Source organism: Macaca thibetana, chromosome 11 (genome assembly GCF_024542745.1).
Source record: "Macaca thibetana thibetana isolate TM-01 chromosome 11, ASM2454274v1, whole genome shotgun sequence".
Taxonomy (NCBI): domain Eukaryota; kingdom Metazoa; phylum Chordata; class Mammalia; order Primates; family Cercopithecidae; genus Macaca; species Macaca thibetana.
Window position 1 is genome coordinate 9,206,020 of NC_065588.1, and position 18,879 is coordinate 9,224,898.

An 18,879-nucleotide genomic window follows, 5' to 3' on the forward strand; every position below is an offset into this window, starting at 1 on the left:
TGCCTATCTCTACAAATTCTGAATCTCAGTGATTTTTCCAGCAAGCATGCAAGGTCAGGTAAATGATCTGTTGATGATTGAATTTCCCCTATAGCCATGTGTTAATTATCTCCCTAATATATGTTTGGTTATTTTTGGTTAAGGCAGAGCCAATACCCTTCAACACTATCCACCCTTCCCATTGTGTGTGTGTGTGTGTGTGTGTGTATGTGTGCAGTTTTGTCACTTTCAGAATCAATCTTATTAGCATAACCTCTCTAGAAACAGTTTCTTACCTCATGATAGAATAGTGCTGATAAGAACGTGAAAGAAAATAAAAAGGAAAAATAGAAAAGCAACAGGAGAATAACATTCTAGAGAGGAGGATGCTGTCAAAGCACTTAAAATTTTTGTGTTGCCACTACTCCTAAAGAGAGTAGCTAAATATCCAAAAAATGAGTCTCTTTTAAATAATCCCCCACAAAAGATTTTTAAAAAATGAACTCACAGGCCACACACTGATACATTCATCTCTTCTTCCAAGATGGTGATTATCTTTGGTACTGTTACTTGTACTTCAAACTTGGGAAGAACTGTTGATTGGTGATAAAGAAGGTTGGTGATTGGTTTTCAACTTTGGGGGAATTCATATTTTCAAGTTCCCTGTAACGGTTCCCTAATAATATTTTAGGGCTCTGAAAAAGGTAGCTCTGCTCTCCAATATAGTCTTATCCACCCTCCTCTCAAATGAAGATTTCAGCTGAGGGACTATGAGAGATCACTGTATGCTTAGTTATGGAAAACTCAGTTAAAACAATAATGTTTTAATTTCAGGGATTGGTATTAAATATTGCTATAGAAAATAACCAAGCTATGTGAAGTCCTATTCACAAATCACTGATGTCCTCGTTGGACTTAGGTGTAATTAGTTCTACTCCAAGCCCAATGTCACCCATGGGAAATGGAAAGACTCCAAATGAGCTTAAATTCCAGGCTCTAAGAGTTTAAATATGAAGAAAAATCATGTTCGATGACTTTTCATGATCCATACCAAATTCCTCCACGGTGAAAGGGTGCTCTGTCCTTCTACCTGATTTCTTCTGTACCACCACCTTGTAGGAGCCCTGGAAGGGCTCTGACGAGAGGGGAAAAGACAATTGCTTGAGGCCACCCTCTAACTGGAAACTCTGCCATTGTGCGATGCGATTTCCTTTGGGATCCTATGAGTGAATTAATTATAACTTACAAAAGCACCTGGAGCATTGGAGCTAATAAAGGATATCTATGGAAACCCTAAGTTATCTACGAAAAGGACAAATGGGGTAGTAGTAAAGGGTGAGGAGAGGAGATTAGTTAGAGCCATCTAGCTCTATGGGAGTTGGAAGGCTTCTCCTTTAATGACAAGTTTCTGAGATATTGTAAAAACCTCTCAAATAAGAACATTTTCCCTGTATGTATTGCTTTCCTTCTAATATGGAACGTTTCATGTTGCTTACCTGAATGTATACTAGTGGAATCTGAAAGACAAAAGAAAAAAGAAGTTTGTACTTATTTTCAAATATTCTTAAATCTCATTTATAAGCAAAGCAGCTAGGGTTTGCTAGCACAACAGGGTGAGTATAGTAAAAAATAATTTAATTGTACATTTAAAAATAACTAAAAGTATAATTGGGTTGTTTGTAACACAAAGAATAAATGTTTGAGGGGATGGGTACTCCATTTATTGATATAGGCATGCAATGCATGATAATAATCATTATCCATATCATTATCCATGATTATCCACAATCATTATCCACAATCATCACCGTGCACTGCATGCCTGTATCAAAATATCTTATGTAACCCATAAATATATACACCTACTATGTTTCCACAAAAATAAAAAAATAAAAAAATAATAAATCTAAATTAGTTTTATGTAGAATAATTAGTTTTATGTAGAATAATTCCCTCTATAGTGAAATACAGAAATATTCCAGATTAAATTTTATAGAACTTTTCATTAATCTATTTTAAGCAATTAACAAATGTTAAAAACTTACTAGGCCTTCAGCAACAAATATACATGTAAAGTGCCATTTACTAAAAATGGATTTATTAACCTTTCTTAAGTGCTTATAGCATCCTAGTGAAGATCAGTCCTTTGCTGTGCAATTTTATAGGTTAAGAATAAACTCTTATGTAACTATAGGTAAATATGTTCAGATGTAATCATTAAGAGGGGTCATGGAATTCTTAGGTAGTTCTAAGAATGAGGAGGAATGGACATATTTCATTAATAAATATTAGTTTAATAATATTAGTTATTAGTTTATTATTATATATATTAATATAAATATTAGTTTAATAATAATATTAGTTTAATAAATATTACTTTTAAAAATGAATAAACATTGATAAAGGAGCTACTTATCAATGTTTACTCATTTTTTAAAACTAATATTTATTAAGTAACTTCTCATGTGCTATGTATCATTCTAGGTATTGAGAATATAACCACGCACAAAAGAACAATGTGCCTGCTTTAATGGAGCTTATGTTATAATAGAAATGGGCAGATTTTTAAAAACCAGTATGTGTAGGATGGTGGTAAGTGCCAATAGAAAAACAAAGCAGAGTTAGGCTGACAGAGAGGTGGAAGTGGTGCCTCATTTTAGATAGAAGAGTGAAAGTAGAAGCTGGGAGACCACTTTGAAGGTTATTGCAATGATCTTGTTTAGAGATGATATTGGCTAGGACTAGCTTGCAGCAGTAGTTCAGATGATGAGAAATTGTCTGAATATATTTTAAGCCAACGTGATTTTCCAGTGAGGTGGATGTGGGTATGAGAGAAAGAGAAACAAGGACTAGGCCATAATCTTTTGTCTTTGGAGCTAGAAGAGAAGAGTTGCCTCTTTTTGAGATAAGAAAATGTGAAGAAGTTGATTTGGGAGAGAAAAATGAAGACTTTGGGTCGATGTCTGCATTACAATAGAAATAATTGTTTCTTATCACAGATACCAAGGGTTAGTCTTGAGGAACAAATTAATTATCCTGACTTTCCTTTACAGTGAAGATTTTGGTAGGTGTGTATAGAAAAAGTCTAAATCTTTAAAAAGTTTTTGGAGCTTAGGTTCTTTGAGGGTTTATCTGTGTCTGTTATTTAATGTAGCTTTCTAATTGTCCTAATTAAGAACAATCTGAAAAATAAATTTAATTGTGTGACAACTGACTGAGTACCAGCACCAAGACAGAAAGAATCACCTACTTTCTTTACCTGGAATGATGTTTTAGATTAGGATCTTGTGCTGTTGTAATGCCAGAAGTTACTGTTAGTGATACCAGATTCTCTCTCTCCCTGGTCTTCCCTCAACACAGAAAACAGGTTCCCAGCCTGTTTATACAGATAATCATTTTAGGTAGATAATAGAAAACTCACCAACTCGTTCACAGGGTGAAAGTTTTCATCCAAGGAGACAACACGAAATTTCACTGAAACAGAAATATTTTTCATGAGCCCCTAAACCCAAAGTAGGCCTGTAGGCTGGTAAGACAAGCTATTAAGGAACGAAAATTATAAGAACTTTGCCTGGGGAACATCCAGGGGAAGAAGATCTTTCCTTTTTGAAGTTGTTCTGTCTGTAGGCTTCTTCCTACCTGTCTGCTCTGGTTTGTAGATTGATTTGTCTGTCTGGACAAAGACCAGACTTTCCTCATTCTTAACCATCACTGTGGTCCGCTTCTTAAATTCTTGGGTTGGTCCTTTCACTTGGACAGTGAGGAACATTACCTCCTCATTGGATGAAGACTTTGGGACCTGAAATATAGGACAGATCCTGAAACCCCATTCAGCACCCACAGGTCTCCCCTATTTGCTGTTCCACTCTTCCCTGGAGATTTTGCCCTTCTTACTTAACTTCACTCCCTTGTTCTCAGCAGGGAAAGTTGGCAGGGACAGGAATCACTTCTGCCATTTTACAAATGGGGAGACAGGACACAAGGTGGAGGAAAATACATCAGTAAGAGAGGTCATAAATGAGATTCACATCTTCATACAGCTCAGAAAAAAACAGTCTTGATTCATTTATACACTGAGCTTTACCAGGTTGATGTTACATGCTAAAAGGGCATGGTCAAAGCGTGTTTTAAAGGCTATGGAAAAAAACTCGTATTTTACTGACACTAGGCTGTAAGCATCTCACATGTGGACAACTCTGAAGAGATATTGTACCTTTGCTCAGGGCAATTTCTACAATTTTTACTCTTAGAAGTAGTGTGGAGCAATGTGTTCCCGTCAGTCCACCACTGGTGGCTCAAGTTGAGCCTTGGCCTAGTTTGCTTTATTAATATTTTTTCCATCTTAATTTTAAGAAGTCACATTTTCTTTTTCTTTTCCTTTCTGGCTAGTAGGTTTCTATTTGATTATTAAGTGGATTTTTAGTGTGCCTGTAAATATTTGTCTGCCATGGCTGGAGAGTCATGCATTGCTCTTCAATTTCTATACTTAGCTTGCTACATTTGAATTCTTTCTGAAGTTCTTACCAGCCTCCCAAAGCCTCATCTTGACAGAATACTAGATCCCTATGACCCTGACTAAAATAACCAAGTATATTAAGTCAAACAGCCACACTCACAGCAAAGGCGACGCAGTGGAGCACATCGTTCTCTGCCTCCAGGTCAGTGAAGAGGCTCCTGTTTCCCCTGACAGACTCCAAGGAAGCACTTACAGTCACTGTCTCGTTCAGGTAGCTCAGAAGGACACAGCCCTTCTCAGGGGTCTCAGTGTGGAGCAGGGAGGGGACCAGAACCATATACTGCCTGGGAATGAGACAGTTCAGTTAGAGGAAAGTGAAGGAAGAGAGGCATTGATATCAACAGCACTTTTTCCCATCATAATAATTGTCATCATCAGTTCTACACCAAGAGAAGACATACTGATGAGCATGAAATTTGGCTGTTGAAGGCCATGCATAAGAATTATTTCTTCTTTCCTTCACATGCCATGGCAGTGGACATTTTACTTGAGGTAGGTATTAACAGATTAAAATTTGTAGGCATGTTTCACTTTAAGGAACAATTTCTGAACATCTGAATTCAAATAAAAATATGTAGTTACATTTGTTCATGTTGTAAATCTATTTTACCTTCAAGTTGCTGTAAAAAGTAAGCAAGCTCTCAGTCATGCGGACATTACAAAAGCTAATCAAATTATAGAATTCTCATTAAAATATATATACACACATACACACACACACATATACACACATTCAGCAGCCCTATGAAAATTGTATGGTAAGTACCCGCTCCCACTCCACAAATATGGAATCTGAGCCTCAAAGAAAGTGAGCCATTGCTTTACAGTCTCAGTTGTGGTAAGCAGCTAATAAAGTCTTAAGAGTGTTACTTAACCATGGATGTTTGCATTTTAAATATTTGCCTTTCAGCTCATGATCAGACGATGGCTCCATGCAAAAACGGTCCTCTGGTGATTGACTTTAGACCTTGGTAACTCATGTGAAGTACAGAAACTTTCTCAGTATCCTGACATAATTTAAGATGAATCCTGTAGTTTTTATACGGTTTTACTCACAGAACTCCTAAAATAATTTTTGGACACTGTGCGCTCCTTACATATTTTCAAGTAAACATATTTTTATCATGATTTTAAATAATAGCAAAAGATATTATTTTTGATGATATTTTAAATTAATACTTAGATTAATTTTACAATTTTCTCATGGAATAATAAACACTGTAGTATAAGATACCTACTATCACTATTTGAAAATACATTAAAAATTCTTTTAATGATCTGATATATATCTTTCTCTTCTTTTTTCCTTTTCTAATTTGAATTTCCATGCCAATTACTATACAGAAGTTTATCCTAAATTTTTATATTTCAAAAAATTTTGTGAATTATCCTTACCTCTTTATTATCAAGCATCTACACATATATGTATGTATACACATGTTCACATATATACATATATGTATACATATACATAAATACATATATATGTAACATATGTGGATAGGTAAATTTAACTTTAACTCCTCTTTTAAATAGAATGTGACCATAAATTTATAAATATTAAACATTTCCTTCTGATTGAGCTATTTAAAAAAATACTTGTATATAACTGATCAAAACAAAATAAATACATTACAAAGTATGATTCATACATATTAGATATAAAATTAAAATACTTTTGAAGCACATCTTTAATGAGATGATGAACTGCTTTTCCCCCCAGTGAATTTATGTATCCATGGATGAACAGTCCGTATTGCAAGAATTAAACAAGATCTAACATTAATTCTGTTACTATTTTGTTTTGTGTAGATATAAGTGCTAAGAAGAATGGTTCATGTAAAAGTAAGTAAATGGCAGGTAAAACAATTGCATCACTGTTACCACTTCTTGCAACTTCTGCATTACATGCTAAAAATCACCTAGTACTCTATTATCAAGAATTGCTTCTCATCACTTATCAGCTGGTATTTCCTTTAGTTCCTTCTTTAGTTGTGTTGAAACAAAGAATTCATCACCACCTCATCTGCAAAAGGGTTTTCTCTTCTAACATTAGAATCTCTCGCTTTTTCAATATCAACACCAGTATTTCAAATTGTTCCTTTATTTGGCAGTCTACAGATTATTATACTCCAGGGCATTATTCCATGTTTGGTTGTGGGAGAGAATTGTCTTTATTTTTATAAAATAGAAACTGGACCCTTAAGAAAGAGGAAATAAGAAAAGATAAATAGCATGGTCTCAAGTAGATCAATATGAACAGGAAAATCTAAATATTATTCTTTCAAAAAAACTAAAAATTTCTGACACTCCTTAGGAAGGCTTTGCATATTACAGATTCAGAGAGTTGGGGAAGAATGATGAAAAATAAGCAAGTAATGAGTAAACCAGATTTATAAAATCTGCAAGGAACCTTAGAGATAAGAAGGCGACAGTATCATAGGAAAGAAAAAGGAAAGATGGAAAAATCTGCAATAAATGAAGGACTCTAGGTTAATGCTTCATGCTCTCTGTGTGGAACTCACGGTTTTCCAGAGACTGAGACATCTGTGGGCAGGAGGACCAAGAGGAGAAGAACAAGACTTGGATGAAGGAGTGTGTTCCTCCCCATGTTGCAGAAAGAAGGAGCTGGAGGAGACCAGACTGTATTACACCCTACTCCCTACAATTCGTCTGGTCCCAAACACTTCCCAGAGCAACTGGGCTTTATGCTGCTCTGTGTGCAAACAGGAAGTTCCACCCACACAAGATCTCTAAACAAAGTTGAGGTCTCTGAACATTCTCTGGAAAGGTCATTGATGGCTTATTTATAGTCAAAGTTAATTCCTGGCGGGCTAAATAGAATCCCTGGAGGGCTAAAGCCACATTCCCGTAAGAGCTCACTTTCTCTGGGTTTTACCGTAAAGCAGCTAATAAGCTTTTCAACCTCTTCTCTCCCTCACTCCCCCACAACTCCTCACAACGCCTTTTATGGTGGTTCTCACATCTCTTGTATGAATAGTTGGCAAGGGAGACTACAATTTAAGCAACACTGGGCAGGCTCAAAATAGATATTTCACTACAAGTCAGCGTGGCTGCAAGTTCTCCATTAGATATGCCTACCCTAAATGTTTGAAGCCACATCAGAATTCTGTAGTCCTCTTTGAAAATGACATGAATTAAACCAGTAGCTTTTTGACATTAGGGATATTACTGGATTGCAGATGAAGAGCCAGGCCCTGAAAGAATGATCATAGCAAAGAGTTTCCTGTTTTAAGAAAGTGAAACAAAGACAGGTGAAGTAACAGGACTTTAAAAACAAATTTTGACCTATTGTGCCTAACAGACTTCCCAACTGCCTTTAGCATCGACTACACAAACTTCCTTACTGCCTTCCAAATATGATACTCCTCTGCAAACTTTAAGTCATATAAACAGTTTCATTAGTCCATCCATCCATCCTATTCATCCATCTATTTATGTAGCTATTCAGCTGCTTTGTAAGTATTTTTTGATCCTACTAGGACTAGACATCATGCAAGATTCTCGAGATAGAGTGGTCAAATAAGTATGAAAACAGGCACTTAAAGGTTTTTACATTCTTGTGGAGGCAAAAGCAGAAAAACAGAAAAACAACTACTGGATAAAATACAGTATAAAATACAATATAAAACTACTGTATAAAATACAGTAGCCAAACATATTATTGGAGAAGTTCAGGATGCTCTGGGAGCACATAGAAAGGGCACATAACCCAGACTTGGAACCTTTTAAAAAAATTTGGAGGGAAAGCAAAATGTAAATTAAGATCTGAAACATGAGTAGTGGTTGTCTAGAAGAACAAGGAGATGAAAAGAGCTTTCTAAGCATAAAGAAGGACAGACGCAAAGGTCTGGGAGGGAGAAGAATCACGGCACATGCATGAAATGAAAACTATTTGGTATGGAGGAAATACTCCTTTCTGATGCTTCAAATCAGAAAGGAACTTGTCGACAATATTAAGGTATTCAGAGGAGTAATCAGTGGATTGACTTCAGATTTGTTTCCTGGAAAGCTTGCTCTTATTGAAATTTGAAAGGGCCGCTGGAAAGAGGTGATCCAAGATGCAGGAAGACCAGATGGGAGTTGTTGTAATAATATAGGTGAAAGCTGATGGCATTTTCAACTGTGGTATTGTGGTGGTATTGAAAAGAGCTTTCAGATTTGTATCATATTTAAGAGGCAATTATAGTGCTTAGTGAATATATGAATGGAGGAATAAAGGAAAATGTGTCTTTCCATTTTCCTGGCTTGTCACTGAGTGAATTGTGTTGCCTTTAGCTGAGTGGGTGAAACAGAAGAAACACAGATTGGTGGGAGCAGAAGGAGGACAAAAGGGCTGAGGGTTGGGAAGATGAAGTAAGTGTCTGTAGGATATTTACATATTAATATTCACAGGAGTTTGACATTTGAATGCTGAGCTTAGAGCAGTGTGGTCTACTAGAGATATAATGTGAACCCCCTGTGTAATTTTAAATTTTCTAGTAACTACATAAAGAGAAACATTAAATTAATTTTAATAGTCTATTTTATTTAATCCAGTATATCCAAAATATGATTATTTCAACATTTAGCCAATACAAAATTGTTAATGATACCTTAAAGACTTTTTTTTTCATAATTTGTTTTCACAAGCTGGTGTGAATTTTATACTTACAACATAGATCAATTTAGGCTAGCCATACTTCAAGTGACCAATATTAGACATAATATAGGTAACAATTTTCAGATTATGGTGTCACCATCTAAGTGGGTTATAACATCATGACCTGAGAGTCATGACCAGGATTTAAAAAAATGAAATAGAGTATAATGAAAAATACAATGTACCAGACAGAATAAGTGAGAATAGTGATTTGGGAAACATCTGTTTCATATACATGCAGCAGAGGCTGGTGGTTGTTCCTGTTACCACTTCTCCAATTCTGCTTTAATAATAGACCTCCTGATCCTTTGCTGGGTGCAGACTGCCTGGTTGACTTCTATTTCTTAACCCACTCCCTTGAAGCTGGGTATGGCGTATGACTAAGTTCTGGTGATTGGAGGGCAAGTGGAAGTGATACATGCAACTTTCAGTTCATGACTTAAAAAGGAAGGTACAGTTCTGTGCTTCCCCTTTCTTCCTTGCCCAGGCTGCAATGTGGACATGCTGACTGTAGTGATAGGTACTGCTGTAGCTCATCAGATGGAAGCCATGTGTTAAGGAAGGCAGAACCACAAACAAGGCACAGCCCGAGCCCTTGAGTCATCAAAAGGCTACTCTAGTTGGGACCTTCATGTGACAGAGAAATGCATTCTGTTAGTTAAGCCATTGCATTTTGAGGTCTGTTACAGCATTAAAACCTATATCCTAACCTTATTTTTCTTTGTCACTATTTCTGTCTCAATCATCTGTATCCTTTACTATAAGTGGCCTAGGTCACAATTGTGAAAATGTGATTACAGTGTTACATTGGGAACTGCTTATTGAACATGCACAAAATCCCTTATTTTTGGTTAAAGCTAAAGCAGTCTGAATGCCACTAGCTGATGAGATCTGCTCTACTTATAGAGACTATGGATATATCAGTTTATTGGGAAAGCTGATGCCATGGAAATGGATGATAATACCCAGGTAGAAGATGTTGATGAAAGAGAAAAAGAGCCCAAGACAGAGTTAGAGGGAAAGATCTTGTCTACGCAATGGGCAGGAGCACCCAAATGGAGGAAGAAGGGCCAGTTAGAGAAGAAGAAACACAGGCAGGAGAGTGTGGGGTCTCTGAGTCCCAAGGAAGGGAACACTTTAGGAAGAGAATGATCAATAGAAGATTACTACTAGACCAGAGTGGTCATGACTTTATACAAGGCATCAATGTTAATAGCACACAACATTTTAAAAAATTATTACAGATGATTGTATGATTTTATAATGTATTGATTCAAAATGTAACATAATTTAAATGATTTCTAAGGAGCTAGAAATAAGTGAGCATTTACTCAGATTAGTGACTTAAAATAGGAGGGATTAATGTTAATAATATTCATTTGATGCCTCATCATAAGTTGCAAAGATGATGATCTATAAAGGTTGTTATTGATGAATTCCTGGCTACCCATGTCAAGTGCTGCTGTGAAATCAAATAATAGATTGATTTTTTTTTTCTGCTGGGTTTAGGGACAAGGACATTGGGATTCAGTTGTTTCAGTGCCAGTGTGGGGCAGAAGCTTGCTGAGGGGGGTGGGGAATGTGAGGAACTAGAGCCAGTTTGGCAGTTTGTCTGAGGGAGAGAAAAACGACAGCGCAGTACCTGATGGAGATGCCAGGGTGAAAGGAATATTTCTTTAGGTGGAGATAAACTTGAAAAAGTTTGAATGAAATATTGCTTCTAAAAATGCTGAGTGGTGAATGCAAATGACAGGGGAGAGGTTGAGCTTTTTCAAGTGAGAAGGGATGATCCCCGAGGAAGGTCTCTGAAGGATGCATGCAGCAGATGTATTCAGAATGTGGTGGAGGAATGATCCTTAATGGGAGAGATGCCACATTCATTATAATCACAGATAAAGAGGAAAGTATCATTAAAATCCCCTTTCACCATGACACAGCCTCATATTCTTTAGGAGAGGGAAAATGAGCTTGAGGGAAAAAATAACTGGACCAGTTAGTTGCCAGGACACCTGAGCCCTACTTCTAACTTAGCTGTGTGGTTCTGGGTAACTCAGTTAACTGCTCTGAGCCTCAGCTTTCATGCCAATAGTGGGGCAATAACATCTGTGATCTCACCTTCATGAGGTAGTTTCATGCAAGACGCTAGGTGTAACACAGCTTTAACATTCTGATCCTTACGATACCGATGTAAATTAATTTTATCGTTTGAATCCTGATGGCTGAGGATGACATCTATTTCATCTCCGTTCTGGGTTTTGCTATAGGAACAGCATCCATCAGCATTTCCAGGAAAAATCACCAATTGGGTTACCTGAATAGCAAGTTCTTGACAGAAAAGGAAGCACACAATTTGAACAAGTTCTATACAGTTTTGAAATATTTAGCAAATACTGCTAGAAAGCTAAGGTGAAGGGGTAAAGAGAGAAAAAAAAAGGAAGGGAAAAAGATAGTTCATGGAAAAGAAAGTAGAGGAGCAAAATACAGGAAAACACATAACATTAAGAACAAGCAAGGAATGTTTGGGAAATGAGAGAAATTAGGATTAGGAGGTAGATGGGCCTTAACGAAAATAAATAGAATAAAAATTTCCCCTTGTATTGCTGTAGTGCTTCCCAGGAACTGAATATAACGTATTCAATTGTACCAGTTGTACACTTCATGCACATTGTTCTGGAAAAGAGAACACTTAAGCTTCCTGTAGTCCTGACAGTGACGATAATGAAAAGTTCAGCTGGTTACATATTAACTGCCACCAAAATTAGAAAGCCCAGTAGGTGGCATAACCATATTCACCCTATTAGAGGGTTTACTGGCTTTTTCTTTGCCCAAGTATCTTGGGCAAAACCTGGAGTGAAGGAAATATGTATCTACAGAGAGGTACTCAAAGATCAAAGAGCAGAGCTTTTCTCATTTGTGCTATCTCATTAACATATGTGTGTGTGTGTGTGTGTGTGTGTGTGTGTGTGTATATATATATATATATTTTTTTTTTTTTTTCTGAGACAGGGTCTTGCTCTGTTGCCCAGGCTGGAGTACAGTGGTTAGATCATAGCTCAACTCAGCCTTGAAGTCCTAGGCTCAAGGGATCCTCCCATCTCAGCCTCCCAAATAGCTAAGACTACAGGTGCACTCCACCACGCCCAGCTAATTTTTTTCTTAAGCTTTTTGTAGAGACAGGGTCGTACTATGCTGCTCAGGCTAGCCTCGAAGTCCTGGCCTCAAGTGATCTTCCCACCTCGGCCCCCCAAAGTTTTGGGATTACAGGCATGAGCCATCATACCCGGCCTTTCTGATTTTTAATGAGAAAAAAATATTTGAATATACAAAGACAAAAGCACATCCTCAGTTTGTTTTCATTCTAATATACTTCCATCGTTTTTCAAAATTATCAAAAAGCACTTTGGGAGGCTGAGGTGGGTGGATCACGAAGTCAAGAGATCAAGACCATCCTGGCCAACATGGTGAAAACCCATCTCTACTAAAAACACAAAAATTAGCTGGGCGTGGTGGTGCATGCCTGTAATCTCAGCTACATGGGAGGCTGATGCAGGAGAATTGCTTGAACCCGGGAGGCAGAGGTTGCAGTGAGCTGAGATTGTGCCACTGCACTCCAGCCTGGCAACAGAGTGAGCCTCTGTCTCAAAACAAACAAACAAACACAAAAAGAAAAAAAAAAAGCGTTGGCCGGGCGTGGTGGCTCAAGCCTGTAATCCCAGCACTTTGGGAGGCCGAGACGGGCGGATCACTGGGTCAGGAGATCGAGACTATCCTGGCTAACAAGGTGAAACCCCGTCTCTACTAAAAAATACAAAAAACTAGTCGGGCGAGGTGGCGGGTGCCTATAGCCCCAGCTACTCGGGAGGCTGAGGCAGGAGAATGGCGTGAACCTGGGAGGCGGAACTTGCAGTAAGCTGAGATCCGGCCACTGCACTCCAGCCTGGAGGACAGAGCGAGACTCCGTCTCAAAAAAAAAAGAAAAAAGAAAAAAAAAGCGTTTTATCTTTTTAATCAGGATACACTTGCTCTTTTAGATTTCTAAAGAGGACTGATTTCCATGCATAATCCATTTTACTAGATCCTATGTTTTGCTACAGAGGAATTAGTGTTTGGACTAAAACAATTTACTACAAACCATAGAATTCAATGGCTGTCCTAACATATTTATACTTTCGGGTATGTAGAAATATTTTTGTGTAATGAATCTGTCCCCACTGTGAATTTGCTATGTCAAAGAGTATATACATTTCAAACTTACAGATACTATCTCATCAACTTTCTAAAATGACTACCAACTTACCTTCTCACTAGCAATGCTTACATGTGTGTATTTTCCCATCACTTTTAAAATTTTACCAATCTGATGGGGAGGGGAGCATGATCTATTAAAATTTTACCAATCTGATGGGGAGGGGAGCATGATCTATTTTGCCTTTTCTTTTTTAAGCTCACGGTTACTAGTGATGTTCAACATCATCGCCACTTATAGGAACTCTGTTTCTTATAATTTATCTTTGTTTAACTTTCTTTTTTTAATACTTTATCTTTGTTTATTTTCTGATTAAGAAGTACTTCTGCATATGCATACTGAAATTGTAAAAATATTATCCTACATTTTTTTCTACATTAAGTATTTGTGTTTAGATTTTATTCTTTATCTGCAGTTTATTTTGGAATACGAAGCAAAGTGGGGGAATTACAGGATTACTTTTCCTTTGATGAACAGAAAATAAATGTGTGTATGTTCGTGCGTTTGTGTGCACAGGGTTGATTCATGACTCTTAACCATAGGAGTCCCCTTTGTTCACTGTGGCTCTCATGTTCACTGTGGAACTTTCCAGTGTCAGAACTTTCATTTTAGAGAGCTCTATTTACTTTGGGAGCAAACATTGGGGTTAAATGTTAAAAGCAGGAAAGATAAAGTTGTTTGCCAACTTCACTTAATTACTCAGATGATGCTGATGATAATGATGCTAACAACAATAGCTACAACAGTAACAAGTAATGACAGCTAGCAATTATGTAGCACTTACTATATAAATGGGCTAAGACAAGTTCTAAGAGATTTAGGTGTTCTAATTTTTGTTATGCTAAAAGATTATTTTACCATTAGTTGAACTGTGGGTCCCTAAACCCACAATTTACAGTAATATCATAAAAATTTGTAAAAAAGTAATTATGGAATATATTGTATAAGATATTATTGAAAGCTCTTAAGTTTTAAATAGTGTAGCTTTCATGATTCATGTATTTTCAAAGCAAGTTATACATATGTACTCTCATTATTTAATTTAAAGTAATGCAGTATAATTTGAAGGTAAAATTACAAGTTATGTATAAAGAAAAGGGTATAAAAAGGCATGGTATTTAAAACGTATGCATCAAACTCGTTTTTGACTTTTGGCAGTAATTATAAATAACTATTAATTAGACATCATAATGTAACTTTTCCATGTAATTAAAGAAAATGGTATAGACTGCTAACACATTTTAACTTTTATTAGAAAGTAAAACATGTTTTTATTTGGTAAAATAATTTGAATGTATCTTGTTATTGGTACAAATATTTTAGGACATAATTTTATAAATGAATTTTAAGTGACTTTATTTAATCTTGTATATAGTAGTTCCCCTTATCCGAGGGGCATATGTTCCAAGATCCCCAGTGGACGCCTGAAACCACAGATAGTACCCAACCCTATATATATACACTATGTTTTTTCCTATACATACATACTTAGGATGAAGTTTAATTTATACATTAGGCTTAGTAAGAGATGAACAGAACTGATAATAAAAGAACAATTGTAACAATATGCCAACATCACTACTCTTGAGCCTTGGGGCTGTTATTAAGTAAAATAAGGATGACTTGAACATAAGCACTGCAGTATTGAGATAGCTACTAAGTGACTGGGCTGGGGGCTGGGGGAATACCAGCAGCATATACAGCATGGATACACTGGAGAAAGTAATGATTCATGTCCCGGGTGTCAAGATTTCATCATACCACTTCGAATGGCACACAATTGAAAATGTCTGAGTAATTTATTTCTGGAATTTTCCACTTAATATTTTTGAACCCTGGATGACCAAGGGTAACTGAAACAACAGAAAGTGAAGCTGCGGTAAGAGAGAACTAAAATACGATCTTTCTTGCATAAAGCACATCAGCAATACTAATTGACTACATTTCTAGTTTGTTTCTTCCTTGTTTGTGAAGCAATTAGAATATTTTCCTAGATCTTTTACATTATCCCTTAAACTTTATAGTAATTTCCTCTATGCCTAATTCAGTGGCTTTTTTTTTCCCCAGAAAATGCAAGATGAGCCTAGAATATCTTATCCTACCAAACAGAAAGGATGCTGCCAAAGACTACTAGGGTTATGTCAAAAGCACTCAGCTGCCGCCCTTAACCCATTTCCTGTTTAGAAAAAAAAGTGCAGAGCTCCCTGCCAGCATTCATTTAATTTTAGTAAACACATTCCTTGAGGCTGAAGCAAATCTGACTGATTTTCAATGTGAAAATAAAATATAAAAGCTGTTCTTTTATATTTTATTTCTAAACAGAAAGGCCTTAATTTTTTCTTTTACTCACCTGTCCATTTAGTCTGTATATCATCACTAGACAATGCTGAAGTGTATTAGACTTTGCTAAAAGGGTTAGAGTAATTAATTACAGAAAACATTATAACACAAGAGGGAAAATACAGAGCTACATGGTAAATATACCTTGTCCCGCAGTCTATGAGTAAAAGCTCTAGATATTACATTCTTTCTAGGCGGTCTGTCATGGACACACTCAGCTCCTAATCTCAGTTCCTTGTTCTCACCTTCTTCCTATCCCTTTATAAAAGCACTTCATTCTTCTCTTCTCTGCTATCTTTCCAACAAACTTTTGAGAATGTCTGTCCAGTCCTCCTAGGAATTGATTCATCTCTCCCCAGGAGTACATTTTTCCTGTCTGGGTTGTTCTATCTAGAATAATGCCAGGGAACCGCCTTTGGTAGGACACCCTGCGGTGGGCTTGGTTAGCTTTCTGGGGAATGAGGACTGTGCTTTAAATTCTATGGCAGTCCATGGTGAGTTTGGGAGCTTGAAGCCTGGTTCCCTCTTAAGTTCTCCTCAAGAGTGGTTTTGGTGTTTTCCCGGCCGTTTTTTTGAGCCCACTCATAGCACAAAAATTCTTATAACTGGTAATAATGCAATTAAAATTTCCGATTCCTTCTGCCGATTGCAGCTCCTTGGGCCGTTCTCCTCCCCCTCACCCTAATTTCCTGCAGCTCTCGCCAATCATTGGCCACTTAGTCCTTTGGGGGCTGGGCAGCAGTTCCGTGCACTTTGGGGTCGGGGGCGCCTTCCTAGCGCCCAGCATCCGAGGCCATGGCCTGTCTGTGCCCTCCACCCGCTTTGTGCCCTCATCCTCCTCCGGGGCTATGGCAGCGGCGATGCCAGCGTCCTGGGCAGGTCCGACAGGCTGCTGACGGGCACCAAGATCACCACGCAGAACATCCACGACCACCTGGTTCCTACCTGGACAAGGTGCGGGCTCTGGAGGAGGCCAGTGGTGAGCTGAAGGTGCAGATTCACGACCGGGGCCTCAAGCAGCGCCCCGGGCCCCCGGCAATTACAGCCACTACTTCAAGACCATGGAAGACCTGCGGGACAAGAGTCTTGGAGTCACCATTGAGAACTCCAGGATTGTCTTGCAGATTGACAATGCCCGCCGGCCTGCCTGCAGATCATTTCCGAACCAAGTCTGAGATGGAGCAGGCTCCGTGAAGGAGCTTGGAGGCAGACATCAAGGCCTGCGCAGGGCGCCGGATGAGCTGACCCCGGCCAGGGCTGACCTGGAGACGCACATGCAAGGTCTGCAGGAGGAGTTAGATCACCTGGAGAAGAACCACAACGAGGAAATCAGTGCCATGGGTGGCCAGGTCAGTGTGGAGGTGGATTCTGCTCCAGGCGTTGGTCTTGCCAAGATCCTGGACAACACGTGAAGCCAGTATGCGGTCATGGCTGAGCAGACACGGAAGATACTGAAGCCTGGTCACCAGCCAGACTGAGGAGCTGAGCTGGGAGGTCGCTGGCCACACGGAGCAGTTCCAGATGAGCAAGTCTGAGTCACGGACCGGTGGCGTACTCTCCGGGGTCTTGAGATTGAGCTGCAGTGGCAGCTCAGCATGAAAGCCGCATTGGAAGGCCACACTGCAGGAACGGAGGCCTGCGTTGAGGCCCAGCTGGTGCGGATCCAGGCCCTGAGCAGCGGTGCCGAAGTCCAGCTGGGCGATGTGTGTGCTGACCACCAGAGGAGGCCTGAGCAGGAGATCACTGCCCACCACATCCTGCTCGAGCTCCAGAAAGATCCCTACAGCAACCTGCCCACCTGCAAGGCCCGCTGAGTGGCAGGCTCCTGGCTTCTGCTCTCCTTCAGAGGGAGGATCCTGGGTAGGGGATGGGAAGCGAGGGACCCTTACCGCTGGCTCTTCCCCTTACCTGCCAATAATACTTTATGGCCCAAGGGGGTGGGGGAAGAATGCAATTAATTTCCAAACCAGTTGTTCTTACACCGGTTTTCTCTGGCAGAAGCTGGAGTGGGGTGACTGGGTCTGCAGGTATTTCATACTTGCAGTTACACGTTTTTGAAGTATGTGAAATCTATTCTCTTTGCTATGTATTTAGGCTCTATGATAAAACCAGACCACCAGAGTACCACACACCTGGACGATACTATCTTGACTTGTAATGGGGTTTCATGAGGTGGCTTGCTTTTGAATGTTACCAGCTAGCCATAACCTCTTTCTTTCTCTGTTTCTCTTTTGCTCTTTCTTCATCAAAAGATAGTTTCAAGAAAACCATGTTTTTACTCAAAACCTACACAGGCACATCGGGCATATCCTAGGCACTTAATAACAATCGGTATTCATTAAATGAAAAACTGTATTAAACTAATTTCTTAATTTGGTGCTAAATATAACTTTTTATTAAAGGCATTATTCATTATCACTAGTTGATGATACATTTATTACTTCATTCAATAAATATACATTCTGTTGGTGACTATGTAAGTACAAATAAATGGTCATTACTATTTGAGAAGAGAGAGAGAAGAAAGTACCTTGTAATTTTAAAATTTTTTCAAATATTTCTCTGACTATAAAAAGTAATGTATACTTATAAAATATATAACTATGAAGAAAATATAAAGTAATGTGTGAGCTACCCACCAAATTCATAAACTGAAAGTATTGTATATAATAATATACATGAAGATGCAGGAATGGGTTTCCTTTTTCCCATCTTAACCATTTTATTTTTCTGAGACAGAGTTTTGCTCTCTCGCCCAGGCTAGAGTGCAGTGGCACGATCTCTGCTCACTGCAAGCTCTGCCTCCCGGGTTCACACCATTCTCCTGCTTTAGCTTCCCGAATAGCTGGGACTACAGGTGTCCACCATGGTGCCGGTTAATTTTTTGTATTTTTTTTTTTTGAGACGGAGTCTTGCTCTGTCGCCCAGGCTGGGGTGCAGTGGCCGGATCTCAGCTCACTGCAAGCTCCACCTCCCAGGTTTACGCCATTCTCCTGCCTCAGCCTCCCGAGTAGCTGGGACTACAGGCGCCCACCACCTTGCCCGGCTAGTTTTTTGTATTTTTTAGTAGAGATGGGGTTTCACCGTGTTAGCCAGGATGGTCTCGATCTCCTGACCTCGTGATCCACCCATCTC

At 38.6% G+C, this 18,879-nt stretch overlaps 1 protein-coding gene across 2 annotated transcripts in view; it reads right to left on the reverse strand.

Annotated features, from left to right (window-relative positions):
• Positions 1-7,453, reverse strand: part of LOC126931412 (alpha-2-macroglobulin) — a 46,714-nt gene extending 39,261 nt beyond the window's left edge. For both annotated transcript variants that reach the window (XM_050749597.1, XM_050749595.1), the window contains exons 1-7: positions 7,021-7,453; positions 4,596-4,779; positions 3,619-3,778; positions 3,401-3,453; positions 1,476-1,496; positions 1,031-1,199; positions 488-572 (exon numbers count right to left, since the gene is read on the reverse strand). In XM_050749597.1, the coding sequence (XP_050605554.1) occupies positions 488-572; positions 1,031-1,199; positions 1,476-1,496; positions 3,401-3,453; positions 3,619-3,778; positions 4,596-4,779; positions 7,021-7,106 (758 nt within the window). In that variant the 5' untranslated portion in view covers positions 7,107-7,453. The remainder of the gene's footprint in view (positions 1-487; positions 573-1,030; positions 1,200-1,475; positions 1,497-3,400; positions 3,454-3,618; positions 3,779-4,595; positions 4,780-7,020) is intronic.
• Between the last annotated feature and the right edge of the window lie 11,426 nt (positions 7,454-18,879).